At 32.8% G+C, this 14,428-nt stretch overlaps 1 protein-coding gene across 3 annotated transcripts; it reads left to right on the top strand.

Moving 5' to 3' along the window:
* Positions 1 to 7,758: 7,758 nt before the first annotated feature.
* LOC100780045 (conserved oligomeric Golgi complex subunit 5) lies at positions 7,759 to 13,211 on the top strand. 3 transcript variants are annotated; one of them, XR_413344.4, is made up of 4 exons: positions 7,759 to 9,001; positions 10,233 to 10,706; positions 11,357 to 12,430; positions 12,722 to 13,211. XR_413344.4 is itself a non-coding variant. In XM_003519501.5 (3 exons), exons 1-3 carry the CDS (start codon positions 7,919 to 7,921, stop codon positions 12,293 to 12,295), a joined length of 2,496 nt encoding a protein of 831 aa, XP_003519549.1. In that variant the 5' UTR covers positions 7,759 to 7,918; the 3' UTR covers positions 12,296 to 12,600. The 3 variants fall into 3 exon arrangements, 1 of the variants encoding a protein (XP_003519549.1); XR_005888543.1 differs by having other exon boundaries at positions 12,732 to 13,211; XM_003519501.5 differs by lacking the exon at positions 12,722 to 13,211 and having other exon boundaries at positions 11,357 to 12,600.
* The last annotated feature ends 1,217 nt before the right edge of the window (positions 13,212 to 14,428 follow it).

Below are 14,428 nucleotides of genomic sequence, written 5' to 3' on the forward strand. Positions count from 1 at the left end.
TATTTGGTTTAAATTTTGTTCATATTCTACTTTTAATTTTTATATGATCAAATTATTTTATTAATTTGGTTAAAGAAGTTTATGTATTTTGAAGGGGGGGAAACCTTGGTCTATTATAAGGGATATTTTTACGTACGTACTAATAAAACATCAATTAAATAATTACTAAGGAAAAATATATTGACACCAATATATAGGATGGAAGACTCATGATAGGGTTTTGTGTGAGATCTCAGAATGATGCAACACCAAGAAAGTAAATGAATGGGTTGGTGACCTCCCATGCACTTGATGGCGAGGCTGGATCTCCTATATATATAGTCCTATGTCTTACAAAAAGATGCCTCTGATTTTAATGGACTCTCTTGCTATTTTACTTGAAGAATTTGATGTCATTAACCTAGTGAAAACTGCTAGTGTGTTTGTATATATATATATATATATATATATATATATATATATATATATATATATATATATATATATATAATAATGAGGTGGATCTGATTGGGAATGGTTTGAACAAATTGGCCCGTGCATGTCTTAAAATTTATATTTCTAAATAAGAGTATGGTGCAGGGAGCAATCCTTGGAAAGGCACCTTAGTTGTTTTGATAAATTTTAAGAATAATAACTCCAACTTTCCTTGATCATATTTAATTTGTTATGATAATTAAGATCGAATAAAGCGATGAATCAGGTTATATATAAAATAAACAAGATAAAGATAGTTCAGGTTATATATATGTACGTATAACTTTCACAAGTAACTAATTTTCAATAAAAGCATTCTTAATAATATAAAATCCAAACCATGACGATTTCTATACAAAGATAATGTTTAACAATAGAGTTTATAAAATTTGATAGTATTTCACAATAACAAAGGTCTTGTAAATTTTACCTTTGATTTTGAGAACTTTTAATAATTAAAGTAGTTAAAACAAAAACACACACAAAGTCATGTATCGACACAGCAAAAAATTAATGCCTTAATTTTAAAATCATGGGCATGCAATTCTTTTAAATGTTGCAGTATATGTAGTAATAGAACATTTGTTATACCCTAAATTTAGTTGTGTAATATGCAACAAATTAAATTTTGTTCAAGAAAAATAATTCAAACATTTCTTATTTTTATTTTTAAATTACAAGAATGCTATTGTTTTAATATTTATATATGAGAAATAAATTGTTGTCATTTAGCGACCAAAGTTTTTAGCCGCTATTTCTATGTGTTTTTGTTTTTGTTTTTAGACACCCAGCAACTGATTTCTGGATTGGCAGCTATTTTTAAAGTTTTCAGCAAATGATATTATTCGGTCTCTGTGTGGCGCTTTAAATAGTGTTTTAATTAGGGACATCAATGCAGTCGCAAATTATAAATCAGACTCGGTTGCTGATATGAATATAAAAGATGGTTACTTTGCTGCAGAATTAGCGACCGATGTTTATGTGACTTTGATTTAATTTATATAATTAAATTAAAAAAAATTGATTTTGAATGAGATTAGCAAAAATAGTGCACATATGTAATAAATAATTTGACAAAATATTGATTTAATTATTTACATAATCAAATAATTTTTTTATCAATATAAATTATTTTAGATTTTTAACAAATATGTCTATGCATGAGAGAATTAATTCGCCGAAAACTACATATTCATAGAAAAAACTATTAAATTTTCTGTAATTTTTAATGGATAATCCCCAGAAGATAACTATATTTTTATGAAATTCAAAAGTAAAACTTGAAGAAACTCTTAGGAAAAACGTCACAACAAAATTCTAAAAGTGCCAAATGTCAAATATCTTGCTACGTACCTTTATGAGAAACGGTCTTCTTTTTTTTTACATATATGTAATAACGTCTATGATTATCAAATAATGATAACGTTTATGAAACGGTCATTAGTCATTTACTGGTATACTAGCCGTTATGCATTGCAAATTGGCATATGTAGTTAGAGAAACCAAGTAAACAACGATTAGCTAACGTCTAAGCATAAGTGGACATGAGTATGTGGGACCACTTGATTGACCCATTTTGGAGGGACGACCATACCAAAGTGAAATTAGGGAACCAATGAAATAATGTCAATTTGTCTTTTGACAACACAGTTCAATGAGAAAATTGCTGAAAATACAAGAAAAAAGGACTTGATAGATAAAGTTATGGACAAATGTAGAAAGGATATCCAACACATAACATGTACATTTCACACGATGTTGTTTCAATGAAAATAACACTAATGTCATCTACTACTACAATTAATAATAATTAATAACTAGAGAAATGTTCTTGTACTTTACACGGAGAACAAAAGAAAAATGTTCCAATCAGTACGTAATTCCATTTTTCAATGCAAATAAAAGAAATTATGATGTGGAATAAAGCATAAAGTGTTGGAATCTGTCCAATTCCTGAGCTAATTTTAATATATGTTGAGATAATATAATATATAGAAGTCATGAATAAAAAAAATATTAGATTCGATTTTGATGGATTACTTCATTAATTTATTTTATACTTCACTTAATTGGGCATTATTAATTTGTTAAGAAACTCTTTAATAACAATTTCAAAATATTTTGTTTGATGACACGATAATACATGAGTAACTTATAATAAAATCTTTTGCACCGAAGTCAATTGAAATAAAACTCGAAGATATTTTATATAGATATTTTAAGATTTTTCTCAAGAAAAGACATCTTTGGATTTTTTTTTTCTTTTCAGAATTGGATATTTTCTAACATTATTATTTATATTATAATATAGTAATTATAATTCTGAAGATAATAAATATAATAGTGTTAGAAAATATTTCACAAGAGCTTAATGAAAATTATGAAAATAGTTTTTGTCTTTTTTATAAACTCTTACGTATATATATGAACTCTGGCATCATACTTACAAAATACAAATCTACTCCTATATAATAAATGTAAATCATTATCTTGATTTTAATTAATAATTTTTTTTAATTCATTTTACTTTCTTATTTTTTATAAGTTGATTCTATTCAAACTCGGTCATAGTAACAATTGAATATTATGAGATTCTAGGCATGCATGTCTTCCAAAAATTATATGTCAACTTATATATCAACCTCTAATAGAGTAAAAGTAGGAGCAGTTTAACAAGGAAAGGTATGCATATTAGGGCGTAATCCTAATTTAAGAATGGTTTAATAAAAGACGAAAGTTTTAAAATATACAGATCAGTTGTTTCTAATATATTTCGTAAGACCATTAACCATAAAATATAACCTGGACATTATTTTCTCACCTCCATTTTATTTATATCAACGTATCAGAATTGCAACATTAATCAATAAAAGTGAAACGCTAGCTCCCCTCTTTTTTCTTCTTCTTTTTGCTGATTTTTTGTTAATTTGAGACTTGCACTTGCTAGTTATATACATTATACAACTTTGTTAATTCTTCGCACCCTTGTTACCAAGCCAGGTCAAGTCTTATCATCATGCAGTGCACGACAACAACGCGGGAAGCAAGTTGCTCCACGCAACCAAAAGAAAACTATAAATATCTCTGCAAAAATGTTTTCTAGTAACGAAGTTGTCTTGATTTATAAACAAACAAAATCAATTATACAAAATTAATATTGGATTGTGGGATTTTGTGTATAGATAAATTCAATTATACAAAGGTGAGATTTGCTGGAAATATCACATTACTTTTCGTGTTTGCAAGGGAATAGTACCTTTCATTTTTCTTTGCATACATACGTACGTATATAATCAATAAGTAAGAAAATATTTAAATATGTTTCTGGATCTTAAACAATTTTATGTACATGTACAGTTTTTATTATTTCTATTAATTATTTTTATTTTATTAAACAATGACATTTTTTTCATTTATCATATCACACCATCACTTAATAGAATAATAATAATAATATAATTTAAAATATAAACAATAAAGTGAAAAACTTTATCTATGCTTTAATAATTGATCCTAAATCTGGATAAATGATGAGAATTGTATTAAGCCCTAAACAAACATAAATCTCTATAAAGTGAAAGGTCAAAATAATAAAGAAAAATAGGAACTAAAATTAAAATCATTTTTTCAGCATCTAAAAACATTTAAGAGAAATATTACAAACATAATTTAATGTGATTTGATCCAATTCATTTACCAACCTCTATATTATTATAAATTTCCACTCTCATTAAATATTAGAATATCTTTTGTTATAATTTTTTTATAAAACATGACGTTATCATTATTTAATATTTGTATTTTTACAATTATCAAATTATTAATCATTTTAAAATTTATTTTTATATTAATAGTCTTTATCCGCAAATCTCAACTTTAATTACTAACGGGAGGTATATATATGTCTAATTTGTCTTAAAAATATGTATCAGATTATATACGAGGAGTCTATATAATTTTAATCTAATAATTGTAATTTAATACTTTTATTATTATTCACAATAATAACTCGTAAGATATGCTCCCTGCAGTAATGTATCGCAAGTTTAAATACTCATTTTTTAAAAATGGGATAAAAATCATATTTACTTTCTTTCTCATGTGGCTATGATTCTTTCTAATTAATTCGTGACAAATGATATATGGTATTCGATCTTATTCTATATCAAATCGAATTGATAGAGTTAGTTATTCAATAAGAGAAGACTTTTATATCTCCCTTCATCTTTAACAAGCTTTTAAATCTTTGATACAATTTCTAAAACTAGTTAATTATCTATGATACAACGGAAACTAAAAATCGGGAACAAGATTGGTGGAATTTTTTAATGATTGAGACCAAAGTGTTGGATTGAGAAATGTGACAAAAGCAGAGTTCATAATAAAGTGATATAGTAATTGTTTAGGGTTCAACGGTTCAACCTATTCATGGGCCAGCAAAACATCCTTGTCTTTGAAGCATCCAAAGCATCCCAATATTCTATATATAAACAACAGCTCATACTCTTATTCTTTGTGTCCAAATTACATAATAGAGAAAGAGGGAGAGATGATGGAGGACAAGAACAAGAAGAAGAAGAAGAAGAGGAGCAAGTTGTGGTTGAAGAAGGTGTCGTGGCCGTTTCGGTGGAAACGACTGGATCTTCAAACGACCATCATGGACACCGTCGTTTTCAAGGTACTCTACGCGGCTGAGGCTGTAGTTCTTGTCTCCACCCTCTGCTTCTTCTACCTTTGTTGTGGCTGCCACTTCTGAATCACCACCACCACCCTTTGGCTTCTTCCATCAGAAAAAGATGATTTAGCTAATTTCACCTTACAAAATAAGTTTTTTTTTTTTTAGTTTCTTCTCCAATAAATATTTATAGAAAAAATTCTCCTGATATTGTTATTTCATTCATTCTTTTTCATTATTACTTTGCTTCAATTGTATTTATTTACAGGTTTCTGATTAGTAAATGCACAGAAATTAAGCTTGCAAAGTTGCCATGACATATTTTCTGCTCAATTTCTTCTTGACATTCCCATCTTGCTCTGTTTTATAATTTGAAAGCTTAGTTTTCACACCAAATTGGAAGATACGAGATGATGAATGATCATATATGTAGTTTGATATATTTTCACGTTTATAGGTTGGAATGAATAATTTGAAGAGCATAAACTATGAATTCTGGAGAACAAATTTCCCTACCATTACATTTTTTGTCTCTTCCTCGTACTTTTCTTTCCCATTGTAAAAATAGTATGAGAAACTGTTTGGTGAACAAATATGCTGGAGAGATTTGACTGCTTCATTTATTATTATTTATTGGGAGAAGAGGACTGGTTTCTATATTTGTAAATGCAAAAATTACCACTTCGAGTGAAATTACATTGTGGAACTACCAATTTTACGAGAAAAATAAGTGTTCTTTCGGTGATGAATTGTAATTGCAATATCTATATTAATATTCAAACTATAATTTTATTTTGTTTTAAATGTCGGGTGAAATGAATGGAAATCAATTACTTGGCTATTTAAAATAATATGTGATCAGTGTGCTCGTAGTGATATGAATTCGTCGGAGTAAAAGAGAAAGAGAAGACAATCGTGCTTGTATTTCATTGAAAATAAGTTAAATTTAAAATTATAAATAAAAATCTAATTTTTTTAAAAGGGAAAAGTATATTGATATTATAAGTAGAAGAGGTATTACAACTGTTCTGTACAAGACTACAAGGTGTACAATATAACAACATGCCAAAACAAAAAAGCAGAGCCAAACAATATCCCTTTTTAGTACCTCAACCAAAAAAATTACTCTTTTATAAAACATCCAGTTTCATGACACAACCTTAATGTGTGCTATCAAGTCCATAGCAGTGAAGGATTTATTTTTGAAGATAATAGAGTTTATGGTGATCCAAATACATCAACATGTTGCATATATGCCACAGAATATATTCATTCTTATTGCTTTTCTTCCTACAAAACACCTCCTCATTGGGACATACAATTGCTTAATGTTATGAGGCATTACAAACACAATACCCAACCAGCTAAAAATAGCACGCCAGATTTCAGAGATCACATTCACATGGCATATGTAAAATAGATGATGGCAGTCTTCAACAACTTCATTACAAAACACGCAGGAGTTTTGTAACTGGTCACACATTTGAAGTCTGTTTTGTAGAAGACTCCGCAAAAATATCAACACTTTGGGAGGAATCTTACAAGACCAAAACTTCATCAAAATATTTGAATTGGATTGGATATTTGAGAACTATGGAACACTAATACTTCTTTTGTTTGAAATGTTAGTGTGTCAGACATGTTTTTGACTGATCTTTCTTATTACGTGTCTAATTTAAAAAATACTTTTTTTACTTAAACACCTAAGTTATTATTTTTTATACTTAAAAACATAATATTTGTTTAAGAATATCAATATATCATTAATTCATATATTTTGTTATTAGATATTAATATTTTATTTCATTAGAGATGTTTAAGTGCATGTTTGTTTCCTTGTCCATGTTAAAGTTTGGTGCTTCATAGTTTGAAAAACTCCTAGCCTAGTTTTCAATCAGTTTGCATGTAGAAGTTATTGAAAAATTATTGGAGCTATCTGTAATCCAAATCCATCTATCATCTCCACGAAATAACAATCTAGTTTGACAGAATTAGGGGTGTTAGAGATGTGCAAAAAAAAGAATTAGGTGTTGGAGATTCAATTTAATTCTATTTTGAACAGATAGTTATTTGAACCCCAGAAAATAAAAAATACATTGGCGCTAAAAGATACGAAGGATAGAAAGGTGTTGCTTTGAGTGAAGTGCTTTCATGGTCAACAAACGGAACCCAAAACATAGACTTTTACTGTGTTTGGACTTTGGATTAGATTTATGATAAAAAAAAATAATTAATTAAATTTATATGATGAAAATAAAATATAAAATAATTATTCTTACTTTCTCCCAGTATCACCATTATTTATGAAGTAAAATTAATTCATATATGTTATCCAAACACATTATTTATTATTTTTAAAGTAAAAGTTGTTTGAACTATTTTTTTTATGGAGTCCTTTGAACTATCCTAGTTTTAATCAAAACATGCATTAAATCATTTTAAACTTACTTTCACTTAAAATCTCCTTAATCAAAATATCACACTTAATTTTATCTTCAACACTTAACTTCGCATTGAACAAAAAAATCCATTGTTAATTAAAAAGCAAGGATACTAAATTCAAACAAAAATCATTAACAAAATCACATATAAGTGCTAACTAAATTATATAAAAAAAAAAAAACCAGACACAACACAATTACAAGAAGAAAGAAGTGACATAAAACAAAAGAAATAGAGAGACTAACTAACTAACTATCCAATCCCAGTGTCTGTACTAGTACTAGACTAAACGATCTTCGCCGCTCGCTCGCGAAAACAAAAATCACAATGGCGTCACCAGCGGCGGCGAGGACGCCGGTCTCCACCGGCGCATCTCCGATGCAACGCCTCTCCACCTTCAAAAACCCCTCCTCCACCACCGCCACCGCCACAACCACCACCTCATCCGCCCTAGACTCCCTGGCCTCGGATCCCATCTTCTCCGCCTTCCTCTCCCCTTCCTTCTCCTCCACCTCCTTCTCCTCCGCCGCCCTCTCCTCCGGCTCCCCGGCCTCCACCGCCGAGAAGCTCCACCACGCGATCCGCCTCCTCGAGAACCAGCTCCGTTCCGAAGTCCTCTCGCGGCATCACGATCTCCTCTCGCAGCTCTCGTCCCTCCACCACGCGGACCACGCCCTCTCCACCCTCCGATCCGCGCTCTCCTCTCTCCAGTCCTCCGTCCGCCGCCTCCGCTCCGAGCTCTCCGACCCGCACCGCTCCGTCGCCGCCAAAACCGCCCAGCTCTCCAACCTCCACCGCACCACGGAGCTCCTCCAGCACTCCATCCGCGCCCTCCGCCTCTCGAAGAAGCTCCGCGACCTCATGGCCGCCCCTGACCCCGAAAAACTCGATCTCGCCAAGGCCGCCCAGCTCCACTTCGAGATCCTCAGCCTCTGCGACGAGTACGACCTCTCCGGCATCGACGCCGTCGACGAAGAGCTCAATTGGGTCAGGGAGACCGGAGATTTGCTTCGCAGCGTGGCGATGAAGGTTCTGGAACGCGGAATGGATGGGTTGAACCAGGCAGAGGTTGGGACCGGGTTGCAGGTTTTCTACAATCTCGGGGAATTGAAGGTCACTGTGGAGCAGGTGGTGAATAAGTATAAGGGCTTGGGTGCTAAGAGTGTTACTGTGGCGTTGGATATGAAGACCATTTCGGGTGGAAGCGGGTACGGTCCCGGTGGGATTAGGGGCTCTGGAACGCCCCACATTGGAGGAGGGGCTAAGGCTAGAGAGGCTCTCTGGCATAGGTTGGGGAATTGCATGGATCAGTTGCATTCCATTGCTGTTGCTGTGTGGCATTTGCAGAGGGTGCTCTCCAAGAAACGTGATCCCTTTACCCATGTTTTGTTGCTTGATGAGGCCATTCAGGTGAGGCTCATTGGTTATTGTTTTAGTTGTTATCAGAAGGAAATTATGTTGTTGCTTGCCTTGGATTCCTATATGCTCATCGGCATCCATCCCACGACTCTAGAAATTATTGTTTTTCATCTGAATGCCCAAGTTTGATGTGTAGATGATAGATAGTATTGTGATTATATTGGGGGTGCTTCTCTCGTAGAATTGATTTACCAACATAATTGTGTAACGAATATCCTGTGGCTTTAGCTTATGCAAAATGGTCAGCCAAATCTTGAATTGAAGTTTGGAAATTGTTAGCCCAAACAGGTTTACTTTTAGTTTTTGACACCCAGTTTGATTAGTGTATTGAAGAAACTGAGGATCATATTAGAAGTTTGAATTGAGTCAATAATTGTTAATTTATGTACGTGTGTTTTCATTTGGTTCTGAAGAGACTGACATGACAAGATCTTTGTATCTATTGCACTGGTTTAATAGATCTATTATCTATAAATGTTAGAGACCACAAGAAGGCAAGACTGCAATATTTCATGTTTTTTGTCTCAATCAAGTATTTGCTGTGCAATACAAACCATGTTGCCAGCCTTCCAAATCTTTCCTTTTTGTGGTCTTCTTTTCCCCTGGTATGCTGTAAACAGATGCCAAGGAGTGAATTGTGCTATACTGTACTGCCTATACATAAGTGAAGAGGGAGTAAGGAGATCAAGGGTGATTGCTTGTTGTTTCTCTTCTGTGTTTAATAGGCTTCCAGCTTTATGCAACATTATACAGTCACAGCCTTTCTCTCTTCAAAAGAGTTGTATAGGATGCAGAGTAGAGAAATTGTAAAAAATCATGCCTGCCCGTTCTCTTCTGATGCATTAAACACTACTAGATGGATTTTGGATGAGATGAGATCAATATGCAATCTTTTGAAAATCTACTCCTCTGTATGTATTCAGAGTGCAATAAAGAGATCAATATGTTAGATGTATGAAGAAGTTGCATTGATTTTTTTAATAAGGTCTTTTACCCTAGATTTTGAAAAAATTGTGATCTTATATCATGTGCAAATAAACAGATTCAATGGACTTCCTAGTTCATAGGGGTGTGGGTCTTCATGATCTATTATACTTTACAGTATTGAGTTCTTACCAAGGAAGATTCATCAGATCATACTTATTCTAGCTACTGCTCACACTTTCTTATTTTCTATTGTTTTTCTCTCTCTCTTTTTTTGATGTTGATTGCTGCTGCATAGGAAGGTGATCCCATGCTAACAGATCGAGTGTGGGAGGCCATTACAAAGGCTTTTGCAAGCCAAATGAAGTCTGCTTTCACCGCATCAAGTTTTGTTAAAGAGATTTTTACAATGGGATATCCAAAGCTTTACTCCATGATAGAGAATCTACTTGAAAGAATTTCACATGACACAGATGTCAAAGGAGTGTTACCAGCTATCAATTCGTCTGGAAAAGAGCAGATAATTTCAGCTGTTGAAATATTCCAGAATGCATTTTTGGCTCATTGCTTGAGTCGCCTTTCAGATCTTGTGAATTCTGTATTTCCAATGTCCAGTCGTGGTAGTGTTCCCTCCAAGGAACAAATATCAAGAATTATATCACGCATTCAGGAAGAGATAGAAGCTGTTCAGGTGGATGCACGCTTAACTCTTCTTGTTTTGCGTGAAATTGGCAAGGTGTTAATTCTTCTTGCAGAACGAGCTGAATACCAGGTAAACAGAAATGACTTTATTGGATCTAAGGTGTTGTGTGCTGTTTATTGGCTTAGAAATGAATTCAATGCTATCTAGCTCATGGGTTTTCAGGAAGGCTATCAAATTAGCTGTTATATAACTACTTATATTTTTGGAATAAAGAATATTTTATTACAAGGAAATAATGGATTCACAGAAGAAGGAAAGTCATGTTGAGTGCAGTTAATCATGACACTGTTAACTGCATGCATAAAGAATATCGTGTGTTCTTTCATTGATGAGTTTATATGTGTATTGTATTATTGGCCTTGTACTGTATCACATTGTAGTAATCAGCAACCATTCAATTATTTAACTTGCTTGCTCATTTTGTTTTTCAGTGTGTTAAGTAATTAATATTTTGGCTAGACTTATATAATATTTTTACCAATATTACTACCTGAAGTGTTGTCACCTGTCATGATATGGTGAGACATAATGACTGGAGATAGGTAATTACTACTGTTGCTGTATGTTTTCTCTGGAACCTAAAGGCATTGTTTCCCCTTTTTCTTTGTGTATGCAATATATAGAATCCCAAAGTCCAATTTATTCAAGAAAAGGGAGGACGAATATTATAGAAGCATAGTTTCTAATCTTTTAATTATTCATTCTCATTGTTATGGCAGATATCCACTGGTCCTGAATCACGTCAAGTGGGTGGTCCCGCAACACCAGCACAGCTCAAGAACTTTACATTGTGTCAGCATCTGCAAGATGTTCATACACGGATATCATCTATACTTAAAGGAATGCCCAGTATTGCTGCAGATGTGTTGTCTGCTTCATTAGGTGCTCTATATGGTGTTGCCTGTGATTCTGTAACAGCTTTATTCCAGGCAATGCTGGATCGTCTTGAGTCTTGCATATTACAAATACATGATCATAACTTTGGAGTGCTCGGTATGGATGCTGCTATGGACAACAATGCATCACCTTACATGGAGGAGCTCCAGAAGTGTATTCTTCACTTTCGCAGTGAGTTTCTGTCTAGGTTGTTGCCTTCCAGAAATTCTACAGCTCCTGGGACAGAGAACATATGCACCAGGCTTGTCCAGAGTATGGCTTCACGTGTTCTAGTATTCTTCATCCGACATGCATCTCTTGTGAGACCACTTTCAGAATCAGGTAAGTTGAGGATGGCTAGGGATATGGCTGAATTGGAACTAGCTGTGGGCCAAAATTTGTTCCCTGTTGAACAACTTGGTGCACCATATCGCGCACTTAGAGCATTTCGTCCACTTATTTTCTTGGAAACATCCCAGCTTGCGTCATCACCTCTTCTTCAAGATCTACCACCAAATGTCATACTTCATCATCTGTACACCCGTGCTCCTGAAGAATTGCAGTCACCACTGCAAAGGAACAAACTAACACCATTGCAGTATTCATTGTGGCTAGATTCTCAATGGGAGGATCAAATCTGGAAGGGCATCAAAGCAACACTTGATGATTATGCTGCAAATGTGAGGAGCAGAGGAGATAAAGAGTTTAGTCCTGTTTATCCTCTTATGCTTCAATTGGGTTCATCTTTGATTGAAAAAGATCAGACTTCCTCAAAGTCATGATCCAGTAAATAATATGTAGTCTAGCAAATTAAACCACATCAGCTACTTCCCATATTGCTTCTTGAAAGTTATTGAAAAGAGTTTGGTTGCGGAAACATGAGGAAGATGCCTGCTACTTCTGATAGCAAGCATGAGGTACAAACATTTAAATGAATTAATATGTTTTTTTTCTTTTTTCATTTCTATTATTATTATTCTTCCTTCCTTTCTTTTTTAAATGGAATTACTGTTGTTGGTTAATCTCGAATTTCTTGATTATTTGTTGTTATATTTAATGTAGAGAAATATAGCCTTTTGATGGATTATAGATACAAGTGCTGTAGTATTCGATTATTTCATCATGTCTTACGTATGTCTGCGAATATCTTCATGTATAGTGTAAACTATTCTTATCTTACTATTCATCAAGTTATTTTTCTCAACAAGTTTGTGGCAGCTTCGCAATATTTGACGTTATAACTTCGAGTACATGAGTTTGTGGACCTAAAGGAGTTCAATATTCAGCCGCATGGTGAAACTGAAACAGCAGCAACGGAGTTACGTAGGGCGGTTTTGCCTTTCTTTTTTTAGGAGTGCCAAGCTAAACCTAATGGTCAAAGCCAGTCTTGCCGCATACAATGCTTGATAATATATTGGTGATTAATGGGCGTGTGTCTGACAGTTATTTAACCACCTTCAAATTGCAGTAAGCAAATGGAACGGCAAAAGCCAAATGAAAGGACCAAACGCAGCATGGTAGTGAGGAACCTTCCAAGTTCCAAGTTGCTTTTCTTCGTAAAATCCATTTTAATGGTTTAATTTAAATAACATTGTTAGAGTGAGTTTTATTAAGTTTCATAATAAATGTAACGACAAAAATAAACATAACACGAAATAAGTTGGAGGATTTAAATTAAATGTAAAGTTAAATGTTAAAGTGAAGCTTAAAAGAAAATGCGACGGAGGCCCATTTAACATTGAAGGGAAATAACGTTGGGATGTTTCATCCAAATCCGGTGCCTTTTTGGATTGGGTGTTACTATTGGCTCCTATTATAATTTCTCTTGCTCCCTACAAAGCTTTAAAATTCTTGGAAAATATAATTTTACCCTTTTTTCAAATACTCCATCCCTTCTTCTTACCATGTTTTCTTTCTCCTCACCCCCTATTAAATATATAATAGAAACACAATTTCATTGTGATCTTTGTTGAAATTCAACAAAATCATATTTCCTTTATGTATTTTTTTTTGTTTTAAAAAATAAAACAAAATTATATTTCAAATCAATTCATGATTATTTTGATTACAATTAAAAGGAATAATTTATGTAACAATTAATTTGGTTACTGTTAAAAAAAAAGATAATGTGTCGTCCTTAAAATTAATTCAAGTAAAAAAGATAACTTAATTTTACCATTAATTTTTGGTGAAAAATACATGGAAACACATTATGTTATATAAAAGAGGTGCGAAAAAATTACAGAAAATACGTTTTCGTTTTTGGATATTGTATGCGTAAATAAGTTTCCTAATTTTTTCGCACTTCCTTTTTATAAAATAGAAGCGTGTCTCTATTGTTATACCTGGGACAGAAAAAAGTATATACCGAAATCTTGATTCCATTATAATAGGAAGGGGTGCGAAAATCGGTCGTCTATTTTATTCAAGGAATCATGATTCACTCCCTTGAACTTGAACTGTTCTTGAATGTTCATTTTGAGTTTGAATCACTGTCTTTTATTTGGCATTACTGATTACTCTATTGAACTGCATTGAAAATTTACAATTTAAAATTGTCAACTGCATGAATTTTGAAAAAAAGACATACCGTAAAGGTTTTATTGCCCATTTTTGGAATCGTTAATCTGCCAAACTAAGGTTTGAAATATGATCTCATAAATTTGTATTATATTTATTTTTAATTTGTCTGGTAATGGTTATTTTATATCTTAATGATTTTTTAACAAGAAAAATATTTAATGCATATTCACAATGTTACTAGACATTTAGAAAGAGAAAGAAAAACTTAAAAAGAGAAAGAAAAATATAAGTTTGATAAAGTTTATAACGTGATAGGATGACAAAACAGAGAGAAATAAGAAATGTTAGTGGAATTTTTAAAATAAAAGATGATTCATGATGTATGATTACTC

Source organism: Glycine max, chromosome 2 (genome assembly GCF_000004515.6).
Source record: "Glycine max cultivar Williams 82 chromosome 2, Glycine_max_v4.0, whole genome shotgun sequence".
In the NCBI taxonomy this organism is placed as follows: Eukaryota; Viridiplantae; Streptophyta; class Magnoliopsida; order Fabales; family Fabaceae; genus Glycine; species Glycine max.

Coding starts and splice junctions, on each gene's coding strand:
- LOC100780045 (XM_003519501.5), top strand. CDS start 7,919: ATGGCGTCACCAGCGGCGGCGAGGACGCCGGTCTCCACCGGCGCATCT. Junction 9,002..10,232: donor TGCTTGATGAGGCCATTCAG/GTGAGGCTCATT, acceptor GCTGCTGCATAG/GAAGGTGATCCCATGCTAAC. Junction 10,707..11,356: donor CAGAACGAGCTGAATACCAG/GTAAACAGAAAT, acceptor TTGTTATGGCAG/ATATCCACTGGTCCTGAATC.